Source organism: Dreissena polymorpha, chromosome 14 (genome assembly GCF_020536995.1).
Source record: "Dreissena polymorpha isolate Duluth1 chromosome 14, UMN_Dpol_1.0, whole genome shotgun sequence".
NCBI lineage: Eukaryota > Metazoa > Mollusca > Bivalvia > Myida > Dreissenidae > Dreissena > Dreissena polymorpha.
Window position 1 is genome coordinate 71,909,607 of NC_068368.1, and position 27,083 is coordinate 71,936,689.

General features: G+C 36.1%; 1 protein-coding gene across 1 annotated transcript; it reads right to left on the reverse strand.

Moving 5' to 3' along the window:
• Positions 1-1,802: 1,802 nt before the first annotated feature.
• Positions 1,803-25,938, reverse strand: LOC127858133 (ubiquitin-protein ligase E3A-like). Its single transcript, XM_052395034.1, has 11 exons — positions 25,777-25,938; positions 21,342-21,386; positions 20,207-20,586; positions 18,476-19,695; positions 17,870-18,014; positions 15,806-16,011; positions 14,622-14,789; positions 12,434-12,589; positions 10,645-10,718; positions 8,745-8,888; positions 1,803-7,388 (listed from the first exon to the last, which is right to left on the reverse strand). The coding sequence occupies exons 1-11, from the start codon at positions 25,824-25,826 to the stop codon at positions 7,268-7,270; spliced, it is 2,709 nt and encodes a 902-aa protein (XP_052250994.1). The 5' UTR covers positions 25,827-25,938; the 3' UTR covers positions 1,803-7,267.
• Positions 25,939-27,083: the final 1,145 nt, after the last annotated feature.

A 27,083-nucleotide genomic window follows, 5' to 3' on the forward strand; every position in this document is an offset into this window, starting at 1 on the left:
ATCTGAGATGCCCACGTAATGTCAAGAAATATCGTCTAAGGTTACGATTTGTACTATGCTTAAATTATTTACTCAGTAGGTAGTCAGGTCTTCTTATCGCAAAAAGAACGATTTTGCAAATATTCCTGCTGAAAAAGCTTAAATACCGAAATACGTCAAACGTAGAGAGATCTTAAGTCAAAAGCATCACAAGTCTGTCCATTTGATTGAACGTGTAAGTACAGTGAAACTTGCCGTGATTGTGCTTAACTTTAAATTATACAAGCTAATTGTTATCCCCGCGCAATACGGAGAAAAAGTGGGGATATTGTGGTAATCTCCGTCTTCAGTCCGTCCTGGCCACCTGCTCCTCCTACACTATTAGCACTAGAACCTTGAAACTAACATACATGGTAGCTATGAGCATATGTGCGACGGTGACAGCGACGGAATTTTGATCTGACCCCTGGGTCAAAAGTTATGGGGGTTGGGGTGGGGCCGGGTCAGAGATTTTCCTGCGACCGATTTTCGAAAAAGGCTCACAACTACTGTGTTCCTTCAGAAATTGCTTTCATATTTGGTATGCATGTGTATCTAGACAACACCTATCCATGGGCATACAATTTTTTACCCCTGCGACCTTGACCATGGGGTCAGTTTTCGAAATCTGCGACCGCAATTCGAAAAAGGCTCATAACTACTGTGTCCCTTCAGATATTGCTTTCATATTTGGTATGCTTGTGTATCTGGACATCTTTCCATGCGCATACATTTTTTTACCTCTGTGACCTTGACCTTGGGGTCAGGTTTCGAGATCTGCGACCGCGATTCGAAAAAGGCTTATAACTTCTCTGTCCCTTCAGATATTGCTTTCATATTTGGTATGCATGTGTATCTGGACAACACCTTTCCATGTGCATAATTTTTTTTACCCCTGTAAAATTGATCTTTAAGTCAGCGTTCAGGTTTTGAAATATGTGACCGCGATTAGAAAAATGCTCATACCTGCTGTGGCCTTTCAGATATTGCTTTCATACTAATTTTTTAACTTAGGGGTCCGGGTTCAGGTTTCGAAATCTGCGACCGTGATTAAAAAAATCTCATAACGTCCGTGTTCCTTCAGATATTCCTTTCATATTTGTAGCATGTGTATCTGGACCTTTCTGTGCACATAAATTGTTTGACCCTTGTGACCTTGACCTCAGGGTCCGCGTTTAGATTTTGAAATCTATTAATTATGTGGTTATCTCCGCCGTCTGTCCTGGCCATTATCTCCTCCTACACTATGAGCACTAGAACCTCGAAACTGACAAGCATTGTAGCTATGAGCATACCGTATGTGCGACAGTGCACTATTTGGAATTTTGATCTGACCCCTGGGTCTTAAGTTATGGGGGTGGGGTGGGGCCGGATCAGAGATTTTCACTCATTTTTTTAGGTTATTTTACATTAACTTCTTCATTTCTACACCCATTTACTTCAAATTTATACTGAACATCTCTTATGACAATACGGTCAATCTCAACTATGCATTTCCCCATTACCAACCCTGGGGCTCCCTTGGGTCAAACATGCGGCGTGGGGATACACGTCGGCCTCTGCCCCGCCATTTCTAGTCTTCAAAAATGTTTCACACACTTTGGGTGGTTATTTTCCATAAAATAATTTCTGTGCAATGTGGAAGTTATTCTGATCCTTTAATCATTAATAACAACTTGAACCAGTCTTATTGTAAGAACGTTTGATCATGTCGGCATTATTGTTTGTACATTGCACGGACTACACTTACTTCGAGTTATTATAAAAAAATAACAAAGACGAGATAAATCATTGTTTTAATACTAACAGTATGTATTTCTTCCACTCAAGAACATAACAAAGACATAGTTTCCAAAAATAAAAGCACAAAAAGCAACAGCAACATAGAGTGTACATGGGATATGGAGATGATGACAATATACTGAACACTAGCATAAAATAGGGCTAGCATCAACAAAAACTGAGGAAATGTATCTTACCATTGTATTTAAAGGCTTGGTGACATTGTATTTCTGTAGAAAAATAAGATTATCTGATCGCAGTATTTTCCTCTAAGAATAATTTCATTATAAATAGTAGTTCTTCATGGGTAAATAGTGGAAGCTAAAATAATAATAGTATTCTACAGATTAAAAAAAAAAAGGTTTTGTTTAAAAAAAATATATATTTATGTTGATATGAAAAAAACGTATCCAACGAACAAACAAAAAATTCAGCACACATGGAATTATGGAACTAAAAGAACTCGACAATATGTTTGAGAACAATTTTTGCAAACTGCATCAAAGAAGAGCAACAACTATTAAACTTTCCTATGCAAGCATTATGTTCATTGTGTAGTAAACTTTCTTATGTCAGCATTATTCATTATGCAAATTGTGTGAAGAACACTTAAGCCACTTGGCACGTAAACAGCCAGGATTTAAAGTAAGTGATAGCTGCAAATAACATAGGAACAAAAAAATAAACACAGCAGCCTTCTTGAAAAATACAAAAGAAATGACAATGACTGATTTTGAGACATTAACCTAAGGTATGGTGTAAAGATGAAAAGTTCACATAAAGCTTAGAATGGCAATATTACAATTGTGTCTGTAATTTTGAGTTATGGCTAATATCTTAAGTTTAAATAGATTTTGTATCAGAATATTGTTGTTAGTTTATTGTTTTTTTTAAGGACATTTAAATATACACATGCTAAGAGAAGGAAGCGAGTAATATAGTAAAATTGAGTTGTGCTCTGGAAAAACTGGGTTAATGCATATGTTGAAGTGATGTCTCAGTCTAGCCTGCACCAGAGCTCCAGATAAGAGGCGTATCTGCATATTTACGCATTGAAAAAATAAAACAACGCAATAAAAATCCGCCCAGTATGTAACAAAACGCAATTCAATCTTGGTACGTATTTTAAATTTATTAAGTGCATAACCGGTTTAACCAATCATCCAGTTGAGTTTTTAGTGTTAATCTTTGAATCAAAAGTAAGTCAAACAAAATAAGCTTGTAATAAAAATGTTTGTGGATCAAAAAAGGGACGTTTTAAGCGACCAGCGGCTCCTGCGGAAATATTTTTAGACAAAGTCTGTTCATATAATCATTTTAAATTCATTCTGTTTGCATTTAATAATATAAATAACAAATAATAATATTTCTAGATTAAACATGCCATTTACTTTGACAGTTTTCTATGGAAATGGAAAATACCCCTAAATATTCCTCTAAATACCCTTTATGGCTGAAACAAAGGAGTAAAATACGCTTTAACAATAATATCAGTGGGTGAAATACCCTTTACACTAAATCCTTATCTGGAGCTCTGGCATCCACAGTCCAAACTGGCTTAGCACTGGCTAATCAGGCACGACACTTTTTGCTTCTGTGCAATGCTTCGTTCATGCACCTGAATTAAAGCAAAGTTTGTCAAGATCACCTCTAAATTAATGAAACCAAAAAATTGTAGATATACGTGCTTATCAATTACGGGTCTCTTGAAAATTGGTATCAACAAGTGAATACATGTGTATACATTTTCATGTTTCATTTTATAGGTACTAAGCTGCTATTTGTTCTTATGTATATTCTTTTAAGAATTTATGCAAGAATAATTGAAGCTGTTATGTCCAACTTTGAATGGTTACCAGTCAGTATCAAAGAACACTACACCAAGCATGAATACATCTAAACAAAAAATAACATGTCCTAAACCACAACTAAACAATGCCTTATTACAATGATTGTTCCTTTTCAGTTATGCATAGAACATGGCATTTTTTTCACAAGTTAAGACAATGCTTTTACAATAAACATTTACACATATAGAGGCTGCAGTTAACAATATTTCAAGCGGAAATCTGTACATCATCATGAACCATAGCAGGTCAGTATAGCTTAAGTGAAACAAATGGTAAGAATATGGCATTAACTTAATTATTTATAATTCTGGGTATGTATATTGAATGATAGTGGATGCCAATAAAGAAACTGGAATCACCTTGAGCCAGTGAAAAATTTAGAAATGATGTCTAGTGAATAATCGGGAACATGTATATAACACTTTCCCACTTAGAAGCACAGTGAAAATGGCTATGTGCAAACAGCATAAAACCAGAACAGCCTACGAGTAACTTGCAGTCTGTTCAGGTTTTATGCTGTTTGCTGCTCCTCAGTATCTAAGGTTTGGATATTTAGCCTTAAAAACTTGAATTTAGTAAGAAAAGTCTTAAATTAAATTTATATTTCTACGGGACTACAAATGGCTGAAAATAAGTATTTAAGTGGTAATTGGTTCATACGGAACACTGGTCTATTCTACTTAAAATAATTATAAAAACCTGCAAGTTCCAAAATGTTTCGTCTTAGCTATACTGTACAGAAGAATAACAGTCCACACAAAAGTACAAAAGTTCATACAAGAAAATGTCCATAATTGACCATTCAATCAAAACTATCAAAATGTACACAATATTCACCCTTTTTTATCTTAAAACACTTACATCTTTCACATTAAAACTATTAATGCACAACAAACATATTTTATAACAATAATAGTATTTGAAATACTATTAAATCATATAAATCATTAAATCAGAACAAATATATATTTAACCATCAAGATTTATCAAAATATCCAATATACAATGTGATAACAAGTTACAGTCAAAATTGCACTTGTTTATTTTGAGTGTATGATCAGATTTTATTTCACAACTGGTTAAAGCAATTATTTTAAGAGTGGTGTTTGCAAGAGCAGAACAATACAGTAACTGTTATCAAGAGTGGAAAAATACAGTTACTGTTATCAGGAGTGGACAAATACAGTAAATGTTATCAAGAGTGGACAAATAAGGTTACTGTAATCAAGAGTGGACAAATACAGTAAATATTATCAAGAGTGGACAAATAAGGTTACTGTAATCAAGAGTGGACAAATACAGTAAATGTTATCAAGAGTGGACAAATAAGTTTACTAGTAAATGTTATCAAGAGTGGACAAAGAGTGTTAATGTTATCAAGAGTGGACAAATAAGGAAACTGCTATTAAGAGGAGACACACAGCAAAACTAGCATTCTTAAAATTGGTAGAAAGTTGCAGTTAGAATTTAAACTTCATTCAATGTTTGAGCATGGCTGTACAAAAGCTATACGTGCTTATACATCTGGAGTAATAATATAAATGAAATATACAAAATACTTTAAAACATATATACCAATAAACTCATTTAGCAAGAATTCTCAGATATGTGACATGTTAGTCCAACCAATACATAGATATTCTGCACAGCCAAATCTTCAGCTTACTTTTACTGTATGAAAACATAAACATGGCATGTAACATGTTATTAATAAATACATCTTAAGTTGGAATTAAACCAAACACACAATAAGTGGATATTTGATATTTCAACAAGTAACGGTACATTAACGGTGCCATGCATTCGCACAGTAAGGAACTACCTTGTGGGCTACCGAGACCACCAAACCTCACATGACTATAGGGGAGAGGGTAGCTCCTGACATGCCTTCCTAAATCCTCATTAATAATACACATACATCATATAAGAAATCACTAAATTAAACATTTACAAAGTACGTTATGAGAAGCAAGATAAGTGAGCATTTATACATTTAATGGAAATACATGTCATACATTTAATGGAAAAAACGCACATTTTCAACTTGGCAAACATTTTAAATGTTGCCCTTGTGAACTGAACTTACAGATGAGAAATGGATAAATGACCAAACTCGGCTTTTAATACTAGTGCACTATTTCTCTAGCAAGTTTGTTTATTGTACTGGCATGATTGAAGTAAACCGTAACCAACTAGTCTTCTCAGTGAAATAAACATAATAAAAGGCATATTTTTCCACAAATCAAATCAAGACCAATGTTTTAACTTCAGTTAGCAAAACCTACAGTTAGCAAAACTAGACAAACACATTTTTTGAAAAGATGAATAATCGCTTGACCCACATCATGCAAATATGAATGTTCTGCTATATGTGGCCAGAGTGTTTCTTACACAGAATTTTTCCTTAAAAATGTATTATTATTTATGATGAATGCAAATAATGCGTACACATTTAAATTATTAACATATTTGGAATTATTTGCACTGTAATCAAGCAAAAGTAATCACTCTTTTGCACAAACCAAAATTTCCATTTCAATAAAATAAAAAGATAAAGAAAATAGCACATGAACAACGTCTAAATAATAGTGTAAATAATAGTGTACAATTTGATAGACACTTAATAGCTTTCGTCAACAAAAACAACAACAAAAAACCATCAAATCAATGCACAAGTTTTGTGACTCTATCTGTAAATTTCTTAAAAGCAAGGGTGGCAAAATTAAACTCATATATTGCCCAGTTTGCCATATGCAAGGACAAAGGAATTGAACTGGTTAAAGGAATCAGTATATAAATTGTCAAGTTGCAATATGTCAACCAAGGACTGTCCTTCAGTGGAAAATAAAAGCACATGGTTGTATTATTCAATCAATTTATATCAAATCCATGGACACGTAATGGTAGACAAACAGAGAGAGGCAGCCCTCATTATTTAGCTTCTGGGCCCATAATCACAAAGCTTCTTACAGAATATTAAAGGACATTCCTTAAATTCATAAAGTTCTGTAAGTTTCTTCATTTGCTTTTTTTAAGTTATTATAATATTTATGTAGCAAAGAGTTAATATTACTTTGGTGAGTAATATTTTAACCATTTGTAAGCAAAAATCATCACATATCTTACAGAAAATTTGTGTCATATTCTGAGAAAACTGGGCATAATGCATGAGCGTAAAGTGTCGTCCCAGATAAGCCTGTGCAGTCCGCACAGGCTAATCAGGGACGACACTTTTCACTTAAACTAGATTTGGGGTAAAAAAAAGGACTTCATTTAAACGAAAAATACATGTACCATTAAAGCGGAAAGTGTCGTCCCTGATTAGCCTGTGCAGACTGCACAGGCTAATCTGGGACAACACTTTACGCACATGCATTTTGCCCAATATCACAGAACAAGACACATTTGATCTGAAATTTGCCCTTAAGATATCCCATAGGTGCTTTGTGAATTCAGCCCTTATCAATAATTGATATCATAAAACATTTGACATTAAAGGACAAAGAAAGCAATCAGATATTTTGCACAATGGACAAGCAAAGCTATATATGTTTTTTCCAGCCTTGTCCTGTTGAAACATGATGTTAATTGTTAAATATATCACAGACGCAGTGTGTTCAGAGAAGCCCGAAGCCTTTCGAGTATGTGATGGCCTTGAGGAGTCGCTCTTTCAGCTTGTCTTTGTTCTGGTAGTCTGGCAGCAGGAGAACATTGAAGCACGTGTGTGCTGTCGGTAACCTGCAGAGGGGAACATGGCATTGAGCAGCATTTAGGGAAACTATGTGCATGCAGTCTAATGTAGGACGTCACTTTCAGAGTTTCAGGGTTTACTCTGCCATTTGCCAAATAAGCCAATGGCTACAAATAAGGACATTTTTCTGCATTATCACCCATAAAATATCCAAAATAATAAGAATTAAGACATACAAAGGTAAATTTGGCTAAAGAAAATGTTGAGCGAGAGGGAGCCTTGAGTTTACGGAATTGTTTGTTAAAAGGAAGTCTCTTCTACACAAAATTCCAGTCTAGACGGAAATTGTCATCCGAAGTTAAACTAGAATAACACTTGACGAACATGCATGAAGTCTGATTTTCCCAGAGACCAACTCTATTATATCATTTATATGTGATATTGATAGAGCAGCATGGCAAGTGTCATATCTGCCTATCATTTCCATGTCAGACACAGTAGTTTCAAGCTCATCTTACTAATGTCAATCATATGTACCGTACTCAATATTACCACAACATTGTAATCCCTACATGGAAAATATTGAAAAGGGCTTGAATAGAAGTTGTTGTTTTTTATTGGCACACTTGAAACTAATTACTTTTTTCTCTAGAAAAACTGACGTCACGCTGCCTGATTGATAATTTTCATGGATGCATTTCAGAATTGCAAATCAATCTAGTGTCAAGTTTCATTTGATTCTTCTCATCATTTCATTTTGATATTAAATGATATTTGTTGATAACCCTATGAAAGAACATGTGGAGTTTAGCTTGCATAGTGTTCTTAAGTGGGTTGAATTTAACTACATTTAGAGAGGAGCTAAATGGACTTTATTCAGCTCATCCAATCTCTCCACACAAGCAACTTTTCACTTTGTCATATGAATATTTCATTATAACAAAATATATGAGATAACATTCCTTTGAAAGACAATACAAAACTGTGCATATTTAGGTTTTGTATATGTACTTTATGTAAATAAGAAGAAAAAACAAGAGTTGTGTTCGTCAGAAACACAATGCCCCCTACAGCGCCACTTTGAAATAAAATTACTATTTATCATTTGGCAGGTATAGAAATCATCTCCCTTAAAAGCCTATTACTTCCCTTGGATTGTGTTTTGACCTTTGACATTGAAGGATAACCTTGACCTTTCACCACTCAACATGTGCAGCTTCATGAGATACACATCCATGCCAAATATCAAGTTGCTATCTTCAATATTGCAAAAGTTATGGCCAATTTTAAAGTTTTCGGACGGACGGACAGACAGACTGATGGACAGTTCAACTGCTATATGCCACCCTACCGGGGGCATAAACAGTTCTGAATAACATCTATTGTATAGAACCCCAATGCACCTGTCGGAGTCGGGTCCATTGCGTGCGATGATCAGTTTGAGTTTGGAGAGCCCACCAACTGGTACCCGGTCCGTGCCCGTCGTAAACTGAACCAGCTGACGCTTCTGAGCGTCTGTAAAACTGTGAACTGCCTCCCAAAAGTCTCTACAAGTATATCCAAGGAATTGCAATTAACCTGAGGTTTGAACAAGTATAGCCATGCCTTTCCAATTTTATCCAAGGGTATAAATGTTTACAACAAATGAGCCATCAGTCCCAACCAGGCAAGCACATTCAAGCAGTCTGCTGGCATTTTTAAAACATTGCTTTGTAGAAGTAATAAATTGGTTTGTTGTTGCAATCTTTTTATCATCTTATGGCCATTTCAAGACATCAAACAAATATTATGACAAGAGGGCCATGATGGCCCTGAATCGCTCACCTGACTTACCTTGCTACATCAACTTAAATTCTATCAGACCCATATACAATCCCAAGCCAGATTTCATTGATTCATCTGACAAAATTTAATTAAGATATGACGAAAACTGTGACACAAGGTTTTACTAGAATTGGCCCGGTGACCTAATTTTTGACCCCAGATGACCCATATACAATCCAAAATAAGATATTATTAAGATAAACATTCTGACTGTAGTGTTTTTCTTTTGCTTAATAAGGCTTTATTCTGTGAATTTTTAGTTAATTTTTTGCTAAGAGAAGGAAATTCAACATTGCGGCCATTCACCGTAGAAGATTTCGGGATTTTTGTAACCACTGAACTTTGAACAAAAATGCGCTGGGGTAAACGTAAACCGATTTGGTCATGAAATATATCAAAATAAATTAAAGCTTAGAGTATGTACTTTTAAACGATATAACTTCTATTGATACATACCGATTAAGTTTCCGACAAATTCAAGCAGACTTTGGTCCATTCTAACACAATTGTTTACAAGCCGATTTTAACGGAAGTTGCATCATCATGAAGAGGAATTCCTCCTCCGATTGGTTAATTTCACTTCATAAATATTCATAAGGATTTACCTCACCGCAAAACATGTGGAAAATACCCACCATCACCAAACCGTGTCCGCCATATTGCACTCTACCGCGGACGTGTGAACACACTGATAATACGCATTGTTCAATAATTAAGCAACGATTAATAACACTTATCCTTTATGGATTTTCATGAAATAAAAACCATAATAAAGAAAATTTAATTCTCTTTAATCTGATATATAAATTATTATTATACACTTAGTGAAAAACAATTAATTATGCTGTTAAAGGTTTTTCTATTATTTGACCTAGTGACCTAGTTTTTGAACCCAAATACAATCCCAACCCAGATTTCATCAAGATATACATTCTGACCAAATTTCATAAAGATTGGATGAAAACTGTGACCTCTATTGTCTACACAAGGTTTTTCTATTATTTGACCTAGTGACCTAGTTTTTGACCCCAGATGACCCAAATACAATCCCAACCCAGATTTTATCAAGATAAATATTCTGATCAAATTTCCTAAAGATTGGATGAAAAGTGTGACCTCTATTGTCTACACAAGGTTTTTCTATTATTTGACCTAGTGATCTAGTTTTTGACCCCAGATGACCCAAATACAATCCCAACCCAGATTTCATCAAGATAAACATTCTGATCAAATTTCATAAAGATTGGATGAAAACTGTGACCTCTACTGTCTACACAAACAAATTGTTGACGAACACACGCACACACACACGCACATATGGACGCCGGACATCACACGGTCACATAAGCTCACTATGTCACTTCGTGACAGGTGAGCTTAAAAAAATATATTGTGATTTCAATATTTGAACAATGGATTTTTACATCAAACTATTAATATAACAATAAATATAACAGACAACACATGACAGAATAATACCGTATAGTTTGTGAGTTCTTGTCAAATCCACCATCATAATCACAGGCATTTTCAAGGGCTACAAAGTCATAGTCCTGAAGAAAAGAAAACATATTTGAACTAAAAAACAATACAAAGATATAATGTTCATGCTGTTTTGATTGGCTTATTCCAATCAACATCATCATATAAAGCATGCATGTACTTCAGCTTTTCTTGTAACAAAGTACATATCAAATTAAGTAGAAAACTAACAAGAGCTGTCAGAGGACAGCGCGCTCGACTACTTGAGTGCTTGACAGTATAATGTAAGCCATCATGGAAAGGGGGGGGGGTATAATGTGGGTGTGTGATCATTTAATAGATGATCTTTCAAAAATAAGAAGAAAAAATAAAAAAATTTGGGGGGTTTGGGGGGTTTGGGGGGTTCTGGGGGGGGGGGGGGGCGTGGGGGATGGTTTGGGTGGAGTGCATTGTGGTATGAAGGTAAGTGTTGTTTTGTCAAACTTTATTATAGATTTATTAATAATATGCATATTCTAAGTATAAAAGGGGCCATAATTCTGTAAAATGCTTGATACAGTTGTCTGCTCTTGTTTATAGGTTAAGGTCATGATTGTTAACAAGTATGCAAAATATGAAAGCAATATGTCAAGGGACATTGAAAATATTTGGGGTAGTACGCAAACTTTAACATTTGCATGCAAACCGACACGGCAACGCCGACGCCGGGGTGAGTAGGATAGCTCCACTATATATATTTCATATAAAATAGTCAAGCTAAATATTACTAATTACACTGCAACTCCAATATATCATGGTTAGTGGTGTCCAAGGATCGCGACTGTGATGTATACGGCGCTATATAAGTTGTCAGTTTATTAATTCATGTATATGTATGCAATGACATTGTTTGGAAATCTCTAAACACGCTATTTACCTACCTTATTGAATTATGTGTTATATCCATATGTTATACATTGGTATTACACAAAACATTATTCCATTTAAGTATTTTCAAATGCGTATAATTGAATTTGTAATCCGAAAACCATTGCCAAGTTTTATTTTTCAACAAAGCATGCACAAATAGACTCCACGTAAAATATGACGTCATTCATCCTTATGGAAAGCATGGGCTTTAATAGTAGTGCATTTTGACAAACTGAGTGATCTTAACCTCTAAATTAAAAGCAAGTATTTAACACTGTATCTAACGCGCAAAGATTGTTGAGATAGGTCAGTTATGACCGGTGACATTTACAGTTAAAATTGTATACACCTTCATGTGTGGAGAGGTGTGTTTTTGGCAGTTCAAAGCAATTTAAATAGAGAATGGTGACACCCGATATAACCTGTGTTTGGCAAGTGGGGTTATTGTTTATAGCAGTACACAAGTGTGAAAGTGATGTACAATGAAAGCAAACAATCTGGACAAAACTGGATTTATGAATGTTGGATTATACAGAAAATAGTGTGGGTGAAAAAAAGGGTAAAATAATAGCTACAATCGTTTATTTTCCAGCAAATTCTCAGATAAAAACATGTCAGTTGGTGATCATGCTCTGCAGATTTTTGGGAGCCATAGCTGATTCACGATATATTGGACAACGCGATATAATGAACCGTGATATATAGTGGAGTTACAGTGTATTATTATTAGAAATACTTATATACAATTACTCTATGTCTCAAACATTAAAATGTTGATTTAAATTGTCAAAATAGCCACCTATCATATTACTATGTTAACACTGCTTCCTGAAGTGCAATTGCATATGTTCTTATGAGGAAACTAAGATGTACCCACCTCACTACCACAAATGAGCAGCTCCACTTCGTCTGGTCTGAACAATGTCCTTAGAGGGCTCTCATTGGTCACCATGGCAAAGCCCCTTCTAAATGCCCTGAACTGACGCTCTATGGACTTATTTAAGATGAAGTCTGCATACATGTCCACAAACACCTGAAATTTAGAGATTTCTTATATGATGAGCTTGCATCAGGGTTTAACCCTTTGCATGCTGGGAAATTTGTCATCTGCTAAAATGTTGTCTGCTGAATTTCTAAAATTAGCATTTTCATCGATTTTTTTTCAAAGAATACTATCAGAATAGCAAACAGTTTGGATCCTGATGAGACGCCACGTTCTGTGGCGTCTCATCTGGATCCAAACTGTTTGCAAAGGCCTTCAAAATCCGGTTCCAGCACTGAAAGGGTTAAATGCAAGTGTTGTCTCAGATTAGCTTGTGAAGTAAGTAACAGGCTAATCAGGGACAACACTTTCAACTTTGTTTGCATTTTTTGTTTAAAGTAAGTCTCTTCTTAGCCAAAATTTTTGGCAGAAAGTGTCCTCCATGATTAGCCTGTGAGGACTACTAGCCAGTGAGGACTACACAGGCTAGTCTTGGATGATACTTTATGTACATGACTTTAATCTACACAGGCTAATCTTGGACGACACTTTATGTACATGACTTGAATCACTAATCTTGGACGACACTTTATGTACATGACTTTAATCACTAATCTTGGACGACACTTTATGTACATGACTTGAATCACTAATCTTGGACAACACTTTATGTACATGACTTTAATCACGTTTTCCCAGACCGAGGTACATATCTCTTTTTGTATGAAATAACAAACACAAGGATTTGTTATCTTTCACATGTCCTTTAATTTATTAACATACTTTAGGATAAACATATTACTTTTATCAACATACTTAGAGTTAACATGTTATTCTTAACAAACAAGTGCATTCTTAATCTAAATTCGTAAGATCTTTAATGATGAGAGAACCCAACAAATTAAAAAACCTCTTTCATTAAATATAAGCTGAACAGAAGAACTATATAACTGCTTTGTAACACAAGTTACAAAATACTCATACCGTGTACAAATTAGTCAGCTTTGCAAAAGCAAAAATAACTGAGGAATTTGTGTATTTTTAATGTGCATGAAACATGTTTTGCACATCTACATTTAATGTTGATCAGATATGTAAAGTTTTAATCTAAATGTTTGAGAAATGTGGAAGAAGTTCATTTAAGAAGGCAACCGAACAAAAAAGTGACGGACCAACAAATACAGTGGGTCTCATTCTGGTAAAACAGGGCTAAATGCATAAACGTAGTGTCCTCACAGATGAGATCAGCCTGTGCAATTTTGCACAGGCTTATTAAGGACGACACTTTTGGCCTAACTGGATTTTTGTTTAGAAGAGACTTCCTCTAAACAAAAAATTCCATAAAAGCGGAAGGTGTCGTTCCTAATTAGCCTATGCAGACAGGCCAATCTGGGAGGACAATATATGCATATGCATTAAGACAGGCTAATCTGGGAGGACAATATATGCACATGCATTAAGACAGGCTAATCTGGGAGGACAATATATGCACATGCATTAAGACAGGCTAATCTGGGAGGACAATATATGCACATGCATTAAGACAGGCTAATCTGGGAGGACAATATATGCACATGCATTAAGACAGGCTAATCTGGGAGGACAATATATGCACATGTATTAAGACAGGCTAATCTGGGAGGACAATATATGCACATTCATTAAGACAGGCTAATCTGGGAAGACAATATATGCACATGCATTAAGACAGGCTAATCTGGGAGGACAATATATGCACATGCATTAAGACAGGCTAATCTGGGAGGACAATATATGCACATGCATTAAGACAGGCTAATCTGGGAAGACAATATATGCACATGCATTAAGACAAGCTTATCTGGGAGGACAATATATGCACATGCATTAAGACAGGCTTATCTGGGAAGACAATATATGCACATGCATTAAGACAGGCTTATCTGGGAGGACAATATATGCACATGCATTAAGCCCAGTTTTCCCAGACTGAGACTAGAGCGTTATTTCCCTTCCTTATCGACTTATTTGGTTGTGTGACTGGTATAGATTTGTTACTTATCGTCTTATTCTGCTGAGTGACTGGTATAGAGTTGTTACTTACCCTCTTGTTTTCCTGCGTGACTGGTATAGAGTCGCCATTCTCTCTAAGCTCATGAGTGATTGTTGAGCCAAAAACGTCCTTGTAGCTGATGAGGAATGTTTGCATAAACACGTCCTCAAAATCCTCCCCACCATAGTCCAGCATCTCATGCAGGCTCTGGGCAAGCGTCTGAGGGATTTTAAACATTTGGAGATGAATTCATGTGAGCCTCGCAATGAGAAAATTGGGCTTAACATATATGATTCAAGTGTCATCCCAGATTAGCCAGTGCAGTTTGCACTGGCTATTCAGGGAAGATGCTATCTGCTTTTATGGAATTTTTTGTTAAAAAGGCTGCTTGTCTTAACAAAAATCAGGTCTATGCAGAACATGTTGTCCCTGATAAGTCTTTGCAGACTGCACAGGCTAATCTGCATGACACTTTAAGCACAAGCATTAAGCCCCGTTTCCCAAAGTGCTGATTATTTCTGTTATATAATTATCCGCAATCTACCTCTAAGCTCCAATGCTTTTCCATAAGAACAGAATAAAAGACAAGAGATTGCCAAGCAATATGGTCCCCTACCAGTGAAACTCCACCATTGTCAGTAATTTTTTTTAAAATATTTGTTGCCATAGCAACCAGAATTTTTGACGTAGGCACAAAATGAAATGACGTGCATAATCTCCATATTGCCATCTATCCATGTTTCAAGTGTCATGAAAAAATATTAAGAACTTTTAAAGTTGTTGCAGGATCCAGAAAAGTGTGACGGACTTACCGACAGACTGACAGACGGAGTGCAAACCATAAGTCACCTCCGGTTTCACCGGTAGGGGACAATAATAATTTATAGTTTGTTACAAGTAAATAACAGGGCGTACATTTAAGTCTAAAAATCATCCAAGTTTGTGAAGGCCCCCATTCTTAATTTTTGAGCTTCGTCCACAGCAAGGTTCTTCATTAAGTGAGGTACAATGGTGTCTCGTAGAACCCCTTATTTAATTTTCTGTTTAGAAAAATATTCTTACATACATTTAATCTCACCTTACTTCTTAAACTTAAATGGTTTAAAGGTATTGATTTTTTTAAATATTGTAAGACATACAATATAAACTGATATGTTCATGCTGCTGAACAAAAGACTAATAGGCAGGCTTATCAAGGTTATCAGGCAGCTTACTACATTTAAGTATAAAATTACCGGATCAACATCCTTCATATCAGCGAAGGTTCCCAGTTTTCCAGCCAGTTTGCGGTAAACGACTGGCGGGAAGTGTACGTCCACAATGGTGCTGTTGTAAATAGCCAAACCCAACACGATGCCAATCAGAGTGAACTGGCCGTCATTTTCGAAGGACATCGAGTTGAACCAGAATGTGTGTGTGTCAGTGTTGTAGGTGAACATCCCTATACAAGTTTGTATAATTGGTATTATAAGTTTGCAATGAAGCACAGGGTATCAAAAACAATATTTAACTGCAGAAATGTTAAATGTTCAGCAAATAAATATTTTGCTAAGATGTCAGCTCACACAGATCCATTTACATACTACATCATAATATTTTCATATAATTCAATACATCAATGAAAGGCAACTCAAATTATTATACCTTTCCTTAAAAAGTCTGAAAGCTAAGAGTTAAATTGGAGAGATATACTTGATAAACTTTAAAATTATTGAATTCTTTGGTTGTGAACTGTTGTAATTTTTAGTATATGAACTAAATTTAGACTGCTTTGTTTGATGCCATCGGGGCATGGTAGACATTTGTTATCAGAACAGGATACCATGTGGTCATCATTTCATAATATAGACTGGTCTGTTCTGTTGCTCTGCAGAGTCTGCTTGGCAGATACTTCAACAGTTGTAATAATAAAAATCAATTAAATGTTTGGTCCTATGAGTGACAATCCACACATCCAAATATGGGAGGGTGGGCAGATTTGTATAAAAAGCCAGGTTCAGTGAGAAGCTGAGGGAGAGAGTAGAATTGAATGTAGAGATATAAAGATACAAGTAGTATGGGGAGAGTTGGTGGCAGTTTGAGAGAGAATGGATTTTACCTAGATTGTGAAGACAGTTAACAAATAAACATTATTGGTGTATATATTTATTCTTGTAGTGTGTAAATAAAATGTAGAGTACATATTCTGTGTTGAGAAGTTATGAACTTACCCCCTTAAAATTGTAACAGAACCAATATTAGAATCTAAATGTTGGATTTGAATGTTATATTTTTCAACATCATAATATTAAATTTTGAAATTGTGTAGCTTTGTTAAAATGATGTTTATGTATAACAAATTAACTTCAAATGCTCTGTGCCTCGTGCAAATTAATTGGTTATCAAAATTGGCCTCCATTTTATGTCAACCAATATTTGCGAATGTTAGGTTAAGACTCAACAAGGAACAAAATTGTCACAAAACCAGGTTTTCATTGTGAAAAAAAATCTGATAAAGGGAGAAAACTGAAACTGAACTTTTGAAATGAACAAACAAAATTAACCCCCTTTGAATTTTTTTTTTTTTTTAAATCTATTTTTAGTCGTGGCGACCTTGACATTGGAGATATTGACGTGATTCTTTCGTGCGACACACCGTCCCATGATGGTGAACAAATGTGCCAAATGATTTTAAAATCTCACAATGAATGACATAGTTATGGCCAGGACAAGCATATTTATGGCCATTTTTGACCTTTGAACTCAAAGTGTGACCTTGACCTTGGAGATATTGACGTAATTATTTCGCGCGACACACCGTCCAATGATGGTGAACAAATGTGCCAAATGATTTTAAAATCTGACAATGAACGACATAGTTATGGCCCGGACAAGCTTGTTCCGCCCGCCCGCCAGCCCGCCCGCATTCGCCAATCTAATAACCAGTTTTTTCCTTCGGAAAACCTGGTTAATTAAAACTGTAGGAGTACTAGGGAAAATAATAAAAGTATCTCCCAACTAACAATCTGCCAAAGGTGTTCGCATTACATGTCCCATTATATAAACATTCAAGTACAAATATTAACAATGGGGAAATAGCTCTAATATACTAGTAATAGGAAAGCAAGAGTTATGCTTTTAAGCACAGCTTATCACCTCAATAAGATATACCTTCATAGGAATTTTCATTTAGAAGTGTGTTTAAGAGATCATTAGAATATTTGAATGTTTGTTCGGAAGGTATTATTTGGTCTCAGATGACATTCCTACTTACTTATAGGCAGTGTATCTCTTAGACTTAGCCAATGCCAAGGTCTTACCAAAGTCCACATTGAAGATTTCGTCAACAATGAGCTGGAAGAACTCCTTTGACACCCCTCCCTCATCCACCCCCTGCTCCCCCTCAAACTCCACATACAGCTGCTTGCGGAGGTCAGCCGGGTTCTCCATGGCTATCATCTCCAACTGGAATAGAAACATTCATCTGATTTATGACACCAGGCCACTGTGCACTTATTTTTTATAGGGTTTTGGCATGTTTTCTTGTCCTAGCAGTATTTGGCTATAATATTAGAAGTCTGAACATGCTTTTGGAAAAGTTTGACAATAAATTATATTGCTTACAATGTTAATGGAGTTAACGTTAAATGCCATTTAATCAAATAATAACCAGTGATCAAAATAAGCACAAGCCAGCAAGTCCTGCACTTGCTAAGATCCTAGTTTCTTGCAAGAAATAAAATAAGAATGCCAGCTTGCATAGACTTAATGCACATTTGTCTGACTAAACAGCATGACAGAACGTTTGAAAGCTGTGCCTAAGAACATCCAGCAAAAACCTGAAACATTGAAGTTCATTGAAAATCATAGAAAAGTTCACTTTCTTTAAATGTACGTTTATCAAAGAAACACTAAATGGTACTCACAGCAACCAGTGCATCATTGATTAAGGAGTTCCTGGACACTCGTAACCGTAGAAACGGCATCATGGCCCATCCGTGAATGAGCGTCTGAATGACCGATGACCGCCTTTCCTTGTACATCTGGACACGACTGTCAAGGTACAGGCTCATCTGTTTGGAGGGCATGTTCAGTATGAAACTATGGTTAGCAAAGGAGAACTTTACTTGCGCCATATGCGCTATGTCTTCGCCTTCACTCTCAAGCTTATACTTATAGTCTGTCTCTACACTGATTTTCTCATTCAGTAGTTCATTTACAAAATCTTCAAAGGGCACAAGAGGTTTTCTGCAGTCTGCAGCCCGCACTCCCAATTCTTTTCCTAGAGGGTCTTCATTGGCTTGCCTGATCTCTTTGATTTCTCTGTCCATGCCAACAGCACCAGCACCAGCAAACAATTCTGATTGAAGTTCATTTTCAGATTCAACTATCTTTTGCTCTGTTTTTAGCATTTCAATTGAATCTCTGACGCCACCATATAAACTTGCATAATAAAGAATTTTCATGACACGCACTGGGCCAGTGATGATTTCATCATCATTCAAATGAGCTCCGTTTGACCATCGGGATTCATCCGCGTCACACAACTTCACAGTGATCAATTGTTGTAATGACTGCACCATTTCCTGAAGTCTTTCTGCACTAAACTTTGACCAGTACTTAGCTAGTTCACTTTGCCCTGCAAGCGGTACTCGACCGAGGGCTTTACAGAACTCAGGGTAGGCGGAGTCAATAAACTCGGGGCTATGTAGAAGTGGGATCTCCATAATGATCACAAAGATGTTCAGGTAATTCTGACACTTCTCTATTGGTTTGTTATACCTTAAATCTAACACAATGGCTTTTGACAAAGACACTATGGCGTTAATGAGTGCATTCTGGAATGGCAGATCTGGAATGCCAACCAGTGAGCTATATGCCTCTCTTAGGGAATCTAAATCAACATTTATCTTAGTTCCTAGAGTCGAAGTCTGCGCTTTTGTTTTTTGTATATCAATAAACTTATCGTGTTCTACTTCCATTTGATCATCCCGCTCTTTGCACTGAAAACTTTGGAGCAGAGTATCTGGGTTGGAAAACACAAGACCAATCGTTTTGACCAGTGATGACCAAGAATGCATCTCCTTACATTCATCCAGAATAGAGTCTAATTTTTCCTTGTTCAAAAATACTGTTTCTTTTGTCACTGCAATATAAAAATACCATTTGATTAAAGCGAACATTAGTTTGTTATAACCAAAGTTCTGTATCATACATTATGAAACAAGACTATTGCCAAGCAATATATGTCCCCTACCAGCTCCACCATTGTCAGATCATTATATTTTTATTTGTTGCCATAGCAACCAGAATTTTTGACGTAGGAACAAAATGAAATGACATGCATAATGTCCATATGGCCATCTATCCATGTTTCGAGTTTCATGAAAAATATGAAGAACTTTAAAAATTATCGCAGGATCCAGAAAAGTTTGACAGACAGACAGATGCACAGAGCGCAAACCATAAGTCCCCTCCGTTGAAACTGGTAGGGACAATAAATTACTAAACTTTCACCAGTTAGTATTTTTATTAATGATAAAGAGTTAAAACTAATAAGACAATGGAAAAATCAAGTCATTTCGGTTCTACTGTAAAGTGAACATAAGTAAACTGTTGGTGATCTAAACCCATTGACTCATGAACCCATCTAATACCTGTCGCTATTGCTGTTTTTGATTTTGGAAATGCGCCAAGGGGTGAATTTGAAGTGGAAGCAGTAGCATGTTCTTGTACAACACCATCTGTCAGCGATAACGTCTTTGGAACCACACTAGTCTCTGGCTTCTTCTGGGAAGAAGGACCGGGAACCACAAGTTCGTCATTACGTGGAATCTTGTTCTTGTTTTGTTCACAAAGCTGTGCCTTGTCTTTGTAGAGATCAATTGATTTCACGGCAAGAGCATTACAATCTTTCCCCCTGAGTTCAAAGTAAGGTGAGGAGGCACAATGAACGTTGCTACAGTGATCATTTCCACAACCGTCTGTAAGCTGGGAATAATACACCTCTATCAACTGCTTTGCTGCTGAACGTTTCCTATGGTATGGTAATTAAAAAAACATTTATTAATTTTTTCATTGTACTTTTTAAAATCAACGCACCGCTAGTCTACTGCAAATTCTACATGTTAAATAAATATACTGGGATACATTAAAGTTGTATTACAAGATGACAATAGCAAATGTAAAACAAGAGATGTGTTTGTCAGAAACACAATGCCTCCTTCTGCGCCGCTTTGAAGCCATATATTTGACCTTCGACATTGAAGGATGACCTTGACCTTTCATCACTCAAAATGTGCAGCTCCATGAGATACACATGCATGCCAAACATCAAGTTGCTATCTGAAGCGACATAGAAGTTATGAGCATTTTTCGAAACTTAAATGCAAAGTGTGACGAAAAGACAGACAGACGGACGGTCTGATCACTATATGCCCTCCTTCGGGGGCATAAAAATGTTAAAAAACAAGAACACATACAGCACTTCCAAAAAAAGGTATTTCAATATGTTGTTAGTTTGTCAACAGCTAATAACCACCAATAACACCCTATTTATGACAACTTATTTATGTCTGCTGCATGACTATAGATAATAAGTTCCTGCCTTATTTGTTACAACACTTGCATGCCTAGTGCATCACTATAGCTAATAAGCACCTTTGTGATGACACTTACATGTCTGGTGCATCGCCATAGCTAATAAACACCTGTACTCATTGTTACAACACTTAAATGTCTGGTGAATAAAAATAGCTAATAAGCACTCTTTCTCTTTTAGACAATACTTACATGTCTGGTGCAGGTGGTGCTTCAGCTTGAACAGAATAGTTGGCACTGAAAATAAACATACATTTTAATTAGAACATAACTCAAAATCAATACACACTCAATTAGTTAGACATGTGTTTCATTCTATTTCATTTTTTTTTTTGAAACAGTCATGCCATCTTGCAAATACAATTTGAACATTAGCATTATTCTCTTTGAACATCATTTTGGCAGCTCATGTAAAGGGGAGTCCAAAGTTTGGAATTTACTAAAACCCTTAATGACTGAACACCAGTTACTGAGTTAGCTCAGTTGCTCTCAACTATTTGAAATTCCCTAATATTGAGCATAGCCTAATTTAGATCCCTATGTTTACATTAAGAACACAGCTCTTGTGATGACGTCACATGCATGCGCTCTGAGTATTTTGTTTCACTAACATCACTAGCTTGAAAATAAATGCAGACACGACTAAAATGAGAAAAAAACAAGTTTAATTGCATTTCAAAATCTTACTTCAACCGAAATAATCCAAATTTATCCCTATTCCATTCATTTTTTTCCCACTTCATTAAACTTCATAAACACATAAATTGCAAAGTGAGGCAGAGGACTGCGCTAGTGTAAACACAACACTTTCGTGTATTTGATTTATTTTAAAGAGAATTCTTTTTTTTCCGCCCTATTCTCAGAAAATGTTTCATGGTACAATCGGTGCACGTAAATGGTGAAAATAGGTGACATGATATACACATGTTCAGTAGGTATACCCCGTCTGATTGGACGCTAATTTTATCATATCTTTTAATAGAAACATATATGCCGATTTTTTTATAACAAATTGAGAATGTTTGTGTTTTTGCAATTCTTTAGCACTTTCATGTGCCAATGTTGCTCAAATGAAGGTTGACAGATAAGACAGAAACTTGATAAATTGTACATAGAAAATGTTATAAAAAATTTAAATTACTGTTTCAATTTGTATAAATATGTTCAGTGAATCGAATTTTCGAAGTTTAGTTGGCCAAATGACTATTGCAATTGATCTCTTTCGCTTTTTAAATGTGATGTCTCAATAAAAGGAAAACACCGCACATAGTGGATGTAATTTGCGGGTGTGTATGGAACTGTAGGCTTTGCGTGGTTTACGCCGTAAATAAACAATTTTGGCATGGATATAACAGGTATTAAATGAATCTTTAAAGGTCAATAATTTATTGCTGAATTATTTGCATTAATTCAGAAATTATTTTATTTGTTTCATTAATAGATACATGGGAATCAGAGGATATCTGTTAAGTTATACAGCAAGGAATGTGGTGATTAATGTGTTAATAGTAACAGAAAAGCTTTAAACAAATGTTGACTTTGACAGACTTTCCCTAGAAAGATCTCATAAACTTGTGAAATTTGAACACTTATTTTAGTTGATAATACATGCTGCACTTATTGTAAAATTGTGTGGACACAAAAGTTCACTTAATTCTGTGTAGCCTCAGCCAATTCTTTTCTAAAAAAAACTCTGTTTTTTTGGTCATGTATTGACATTTTTGTGATGTGCAAGCTGGCTCATACCCACACCCTGCCAAGCCAAGTCCTAAACGGGAAAAACATAGAATGTCCCCTAAAAGACGACATTTCATTTGTTTTGTTTAGTTGTTTGTATTATCCAACTCCCAGGTATTGACCCTCCAGGTCACTGGGAGTTGCAACTGCTAACGAGATTTTTCATAGAAACGTACCGCCCCGTATCCAGGCGTCACTTTAATTGGTAATATTAGCAACATAAACTATTTTCTGACATAAAACAAGCAATGTGTTTGTGAAACACTATGTCCCCATATATATGACCTTTGACCTTGAAGGATGACCTTGACCTTTCAATTTCACCACTCAAAATGTGCAGCTCCATGATATCATATATATCATAAATGAGCAAATATAAACAACTTACATGATATGGTGTGCTGGAATAATAATGATATTATGGAAAAAAACAAGTATTTGGAATTTGAAAATACGCTAATGATTATCTCCGGAATTCTCCGCAAGATAGATCTGGTGTCTTATCAACCAATCATTATACACCAGCTTTCTCCGGAACCTCTGTAAGACAGAATGAATCGTCAATTCAAAAACTTTGGTTTTTGGTTTGATAATGGTTTTTGTGTTAAGTTTGTGTTATGAGTATTTCTCCACAAATGACTCGCTAATTGATATTGATGATGACAGGTATTGTTTGTTGTGATGTATAAGGTTGATTGAACTCGAGGGGCAATTGCACTTTACCGGTAGGGAAAATCCGGGAAAATACAATTTCTTCAACCCGTTACTCAACAGGTTGTGATGAGTGGGCTACCAATACACCGGGTGCCAGTCTTTTAAGAATGCATTTGCAAAACCTTTTCCTCGGATATTATTGTCAACATTGATATGTGCTCTCGTCTAAAAACGAGAAACAACACGGTTTTTAACATCAGTGAAAATCGGTATAATTCGGACGGCATAGGATAAATACGGACACGGCAGGGTGAAAATACCGACATCAAATTTTTGATAGGGAAAATACAGACAATTAATTGTTTAAAAAAATAGATTATGAAGCTTGGTTATTGTATTATATCTATTTTTTATTATATCTGTTTAAATTTGTTATTTGCTGATTAAACATTTCTATCGACTTAATTTTCAAGAGAAATGGGTTGTAACGAGATGATGTTTTAACAGTCTATTTACGCTTGCCTATTATATTTTGTAGGCTAGGTCCTACGTCACTTACTTTTTTCCGCTCAAGATTTGTTTCTTTGGTTTAGACTTGGCACTTTTGCTAAGTTTCTTTTCCAACTTCAAACGCTTCTGTAGCACGTCTGCACTAGTCAAAAGCTTGTGACTTACATAAATGCAAATTTCATGTAAAGACTGGCCGACTGGTCTTTCGGTGGTTATGGGCGGTAGAAACAGGGCATTAATGGTGCTGAGCACTGTAAGGTCTTCTTCACCTCCTCCTCCTCCTCTGAAAGTCCGCTGCATGACTTCAGATCTAGAAGTTGTTGTGGATCTGCGATATCGAGTAGAGGAGATGCGCTATCAAAGCTCATGTCAACCACAGACTCAAAACTTGGGCTGGTGATCAATCCTGACGCTTCAGCATCATTAAAAGAAGAGACGGGAATTGAAGCAAGAACTGCTTGGTCAGTGGATGTAGCAAGTGATGCTTTGTAACCTAGTAGCGACTCATTGGCAGAACACGTATTCGGATCAACATTACAGGCAACTCTGTAAGTCTTCTTGGGTTGAATGCCTTTGTGTTGAATGGTACAATGCCTCATGCTTGAAAGCCATTCTGTATATTTACATATGTCACAGCGTTGTTCCATGCTCGTGAAAATAGACTGGGGAAGGTATACTTCGTTACCTGATGTAATGGGTTCTCCGTTAAAAATGCTGAACATGCATCGCTGTATGCACGTTTGAGCGGACCAATTACGGTGCGGTCAAGTGGTTGAAGATAATGTATGCAATGCGGGGGGAAGGCCAATTATGATGTTTTCTTCAAATGCCCTTTCAATGATAATTAACATTGCTTCAATTAGAGATGCATTATGTTATATAATGAGGCTAATTGAATATTATTTTGATGCATTTAGCTGTGGAATAAAATTAGTCCGATATAGTATGTCCGTGTTTTAACTACTTTGCTGTATTGCAGTAGGGTAAACTCGGACGATTTTATTTGGATAATTATATATTGCCTCCCTTTTAAAACTGTGAAATATTAATTTTTTTCATATAAAACAACATTAAATAATAGTTTCGCGCGTTTTAAACAATATTACAGTCACAGGTATACCATCTATTGAAAGCAGATCCACGATCGTTACAAAGTGTGATGCTTGAATGTTCGTATGTGACTCAAAGAAAGTACAAGGATGGATTTTTGCGCATGTGGATACACATAATTTTTGTAATAACGTCATTGATACTTGGAAGTGCAAATGCAGGGGAAAATGCTGCAATTGGTCCGAGTCTGCTTCAAATACATGTATGCATATATTCGTTTAAAAATATTAATTCCCGGCAGCGTCCGTACTTATACGTATGTCCGAACATTCCCGGATTTCCCCTACGTAAAAAATAACGGAAAAGCGTACCCTAACCCTAACCTGCAACACCTACTAATCCTTTTTATCCTATATATTTCCTTAGTATTGGGAACCCCCACTTTGTTGATAGTGGTAAACAAATGCGTACCGGTATTAAGTGCAATCTAGCCGAACTTGATTTTATAGACATACGTGAGACATAAAGTTTTTACATGAAATTTAGTTTTATCAAGAAGAACTGTGAGCTGTACGTATGTACTCATAAAAGCTCAGAGCATTCAAGAAGGACTATTGTTTGGTTCCACTTCTTCATTTCCCCACCCATTTTATTTCAAACAAAATAAAAGATTTACCTAGCGGCTTCTTTTCCGCTCTCACTGAATGTTTTATCTGTGTTATTCATAAGAAAGTTTTATAAACACTTTAGTTCTATGTGACAATTCAACAAAAGCGAAAGAATGAAAATCCAGAAAATTATATTGGAAACATTTTAAGGAAGTAGACGAATGGTTACGTTCCACTAAATTTATAGCAGCAGTAACATGCGGAGTGTTGGAATTTTTAATGGCGTGTTGTGGACAACTGGCATAATTATATCGTGGAAATGGTTACTTACCAATCAAAGTGTCAAAACATATTCGAAGTCAGTTTGTAATAGTTTGACCAATATTTTATATATTGTTCCACTTCATTTATTTGTATATAAAACCGTGTTTTTTTAAACAATGAAGTTTATCATGCAGTCTATTTTCGCTCATTGGGTCATTGTCGACCTGAAATGGCCCACCAGTCATCCGGGGTGACTAGAAGCCGATTCATGTCACCCTGGGGTGACTTCAAGACGACGCTAGTCACCACCGGGTGACTAGAATCGGCTTCATGTCACCCCAATGTGACATGAATCGGCTTCTAGTCTCCCGGGGAAGACTGGCGTCAGCTTGAAATCACCCCAGGGGGACATGAATCGGCTTCTAGTCACCCTGTGGTGACTTCAAGCCGTTTCAGGTCGACACTGACCCATTAAGCAACGCTCATTGGGTCATTGGCGACCTGAATCGGCTTGAAATCAGTCGGGGGTGAATAGAAGCCGATTCACGTCACCCTTGGGTGTCTTCAAGCCGACGCTAGTCATCCCCGGGTGACTAGAATCGGCTTCATGTCGTCCAAGTATGACATGAATCGGCTTCTAGTCAACCCCGGTTGACAAAAACGGTTTGAAGTCACCCCAAGGCGACATAAATCGGCTTCTAGTCACCCCGGTTGACTTTTGGGCCATTTCAGGTCGACAATTTTCAGAAAAGATTGGTAAACCATTTGCTGATAAAAGCACTTTCTTTATATAGAGAAAACAGTATATAATATCTATATCAGACTATGGACATAGGACATATTTAAACAAGATATTTGTGTACAGAGGGGCTGTCCATAAAGTACGTCACGCTTTCTTTGATTTTTTGTAACACCCCTCCCCCTGTCACAAACTGTCACACATCTCGGACCGCCCACCTACAGTGCGTCACATTTTCGATTTTTTTAAATTAACACCTTATGAAAATTTACTCTAAAACACACGTCACTATCAAACGGTATTAGAAATCACATTATTAAAATGACTAAATAAGTAGGATAGTTTATGGTAAACATTTGTCACAAAAATTGA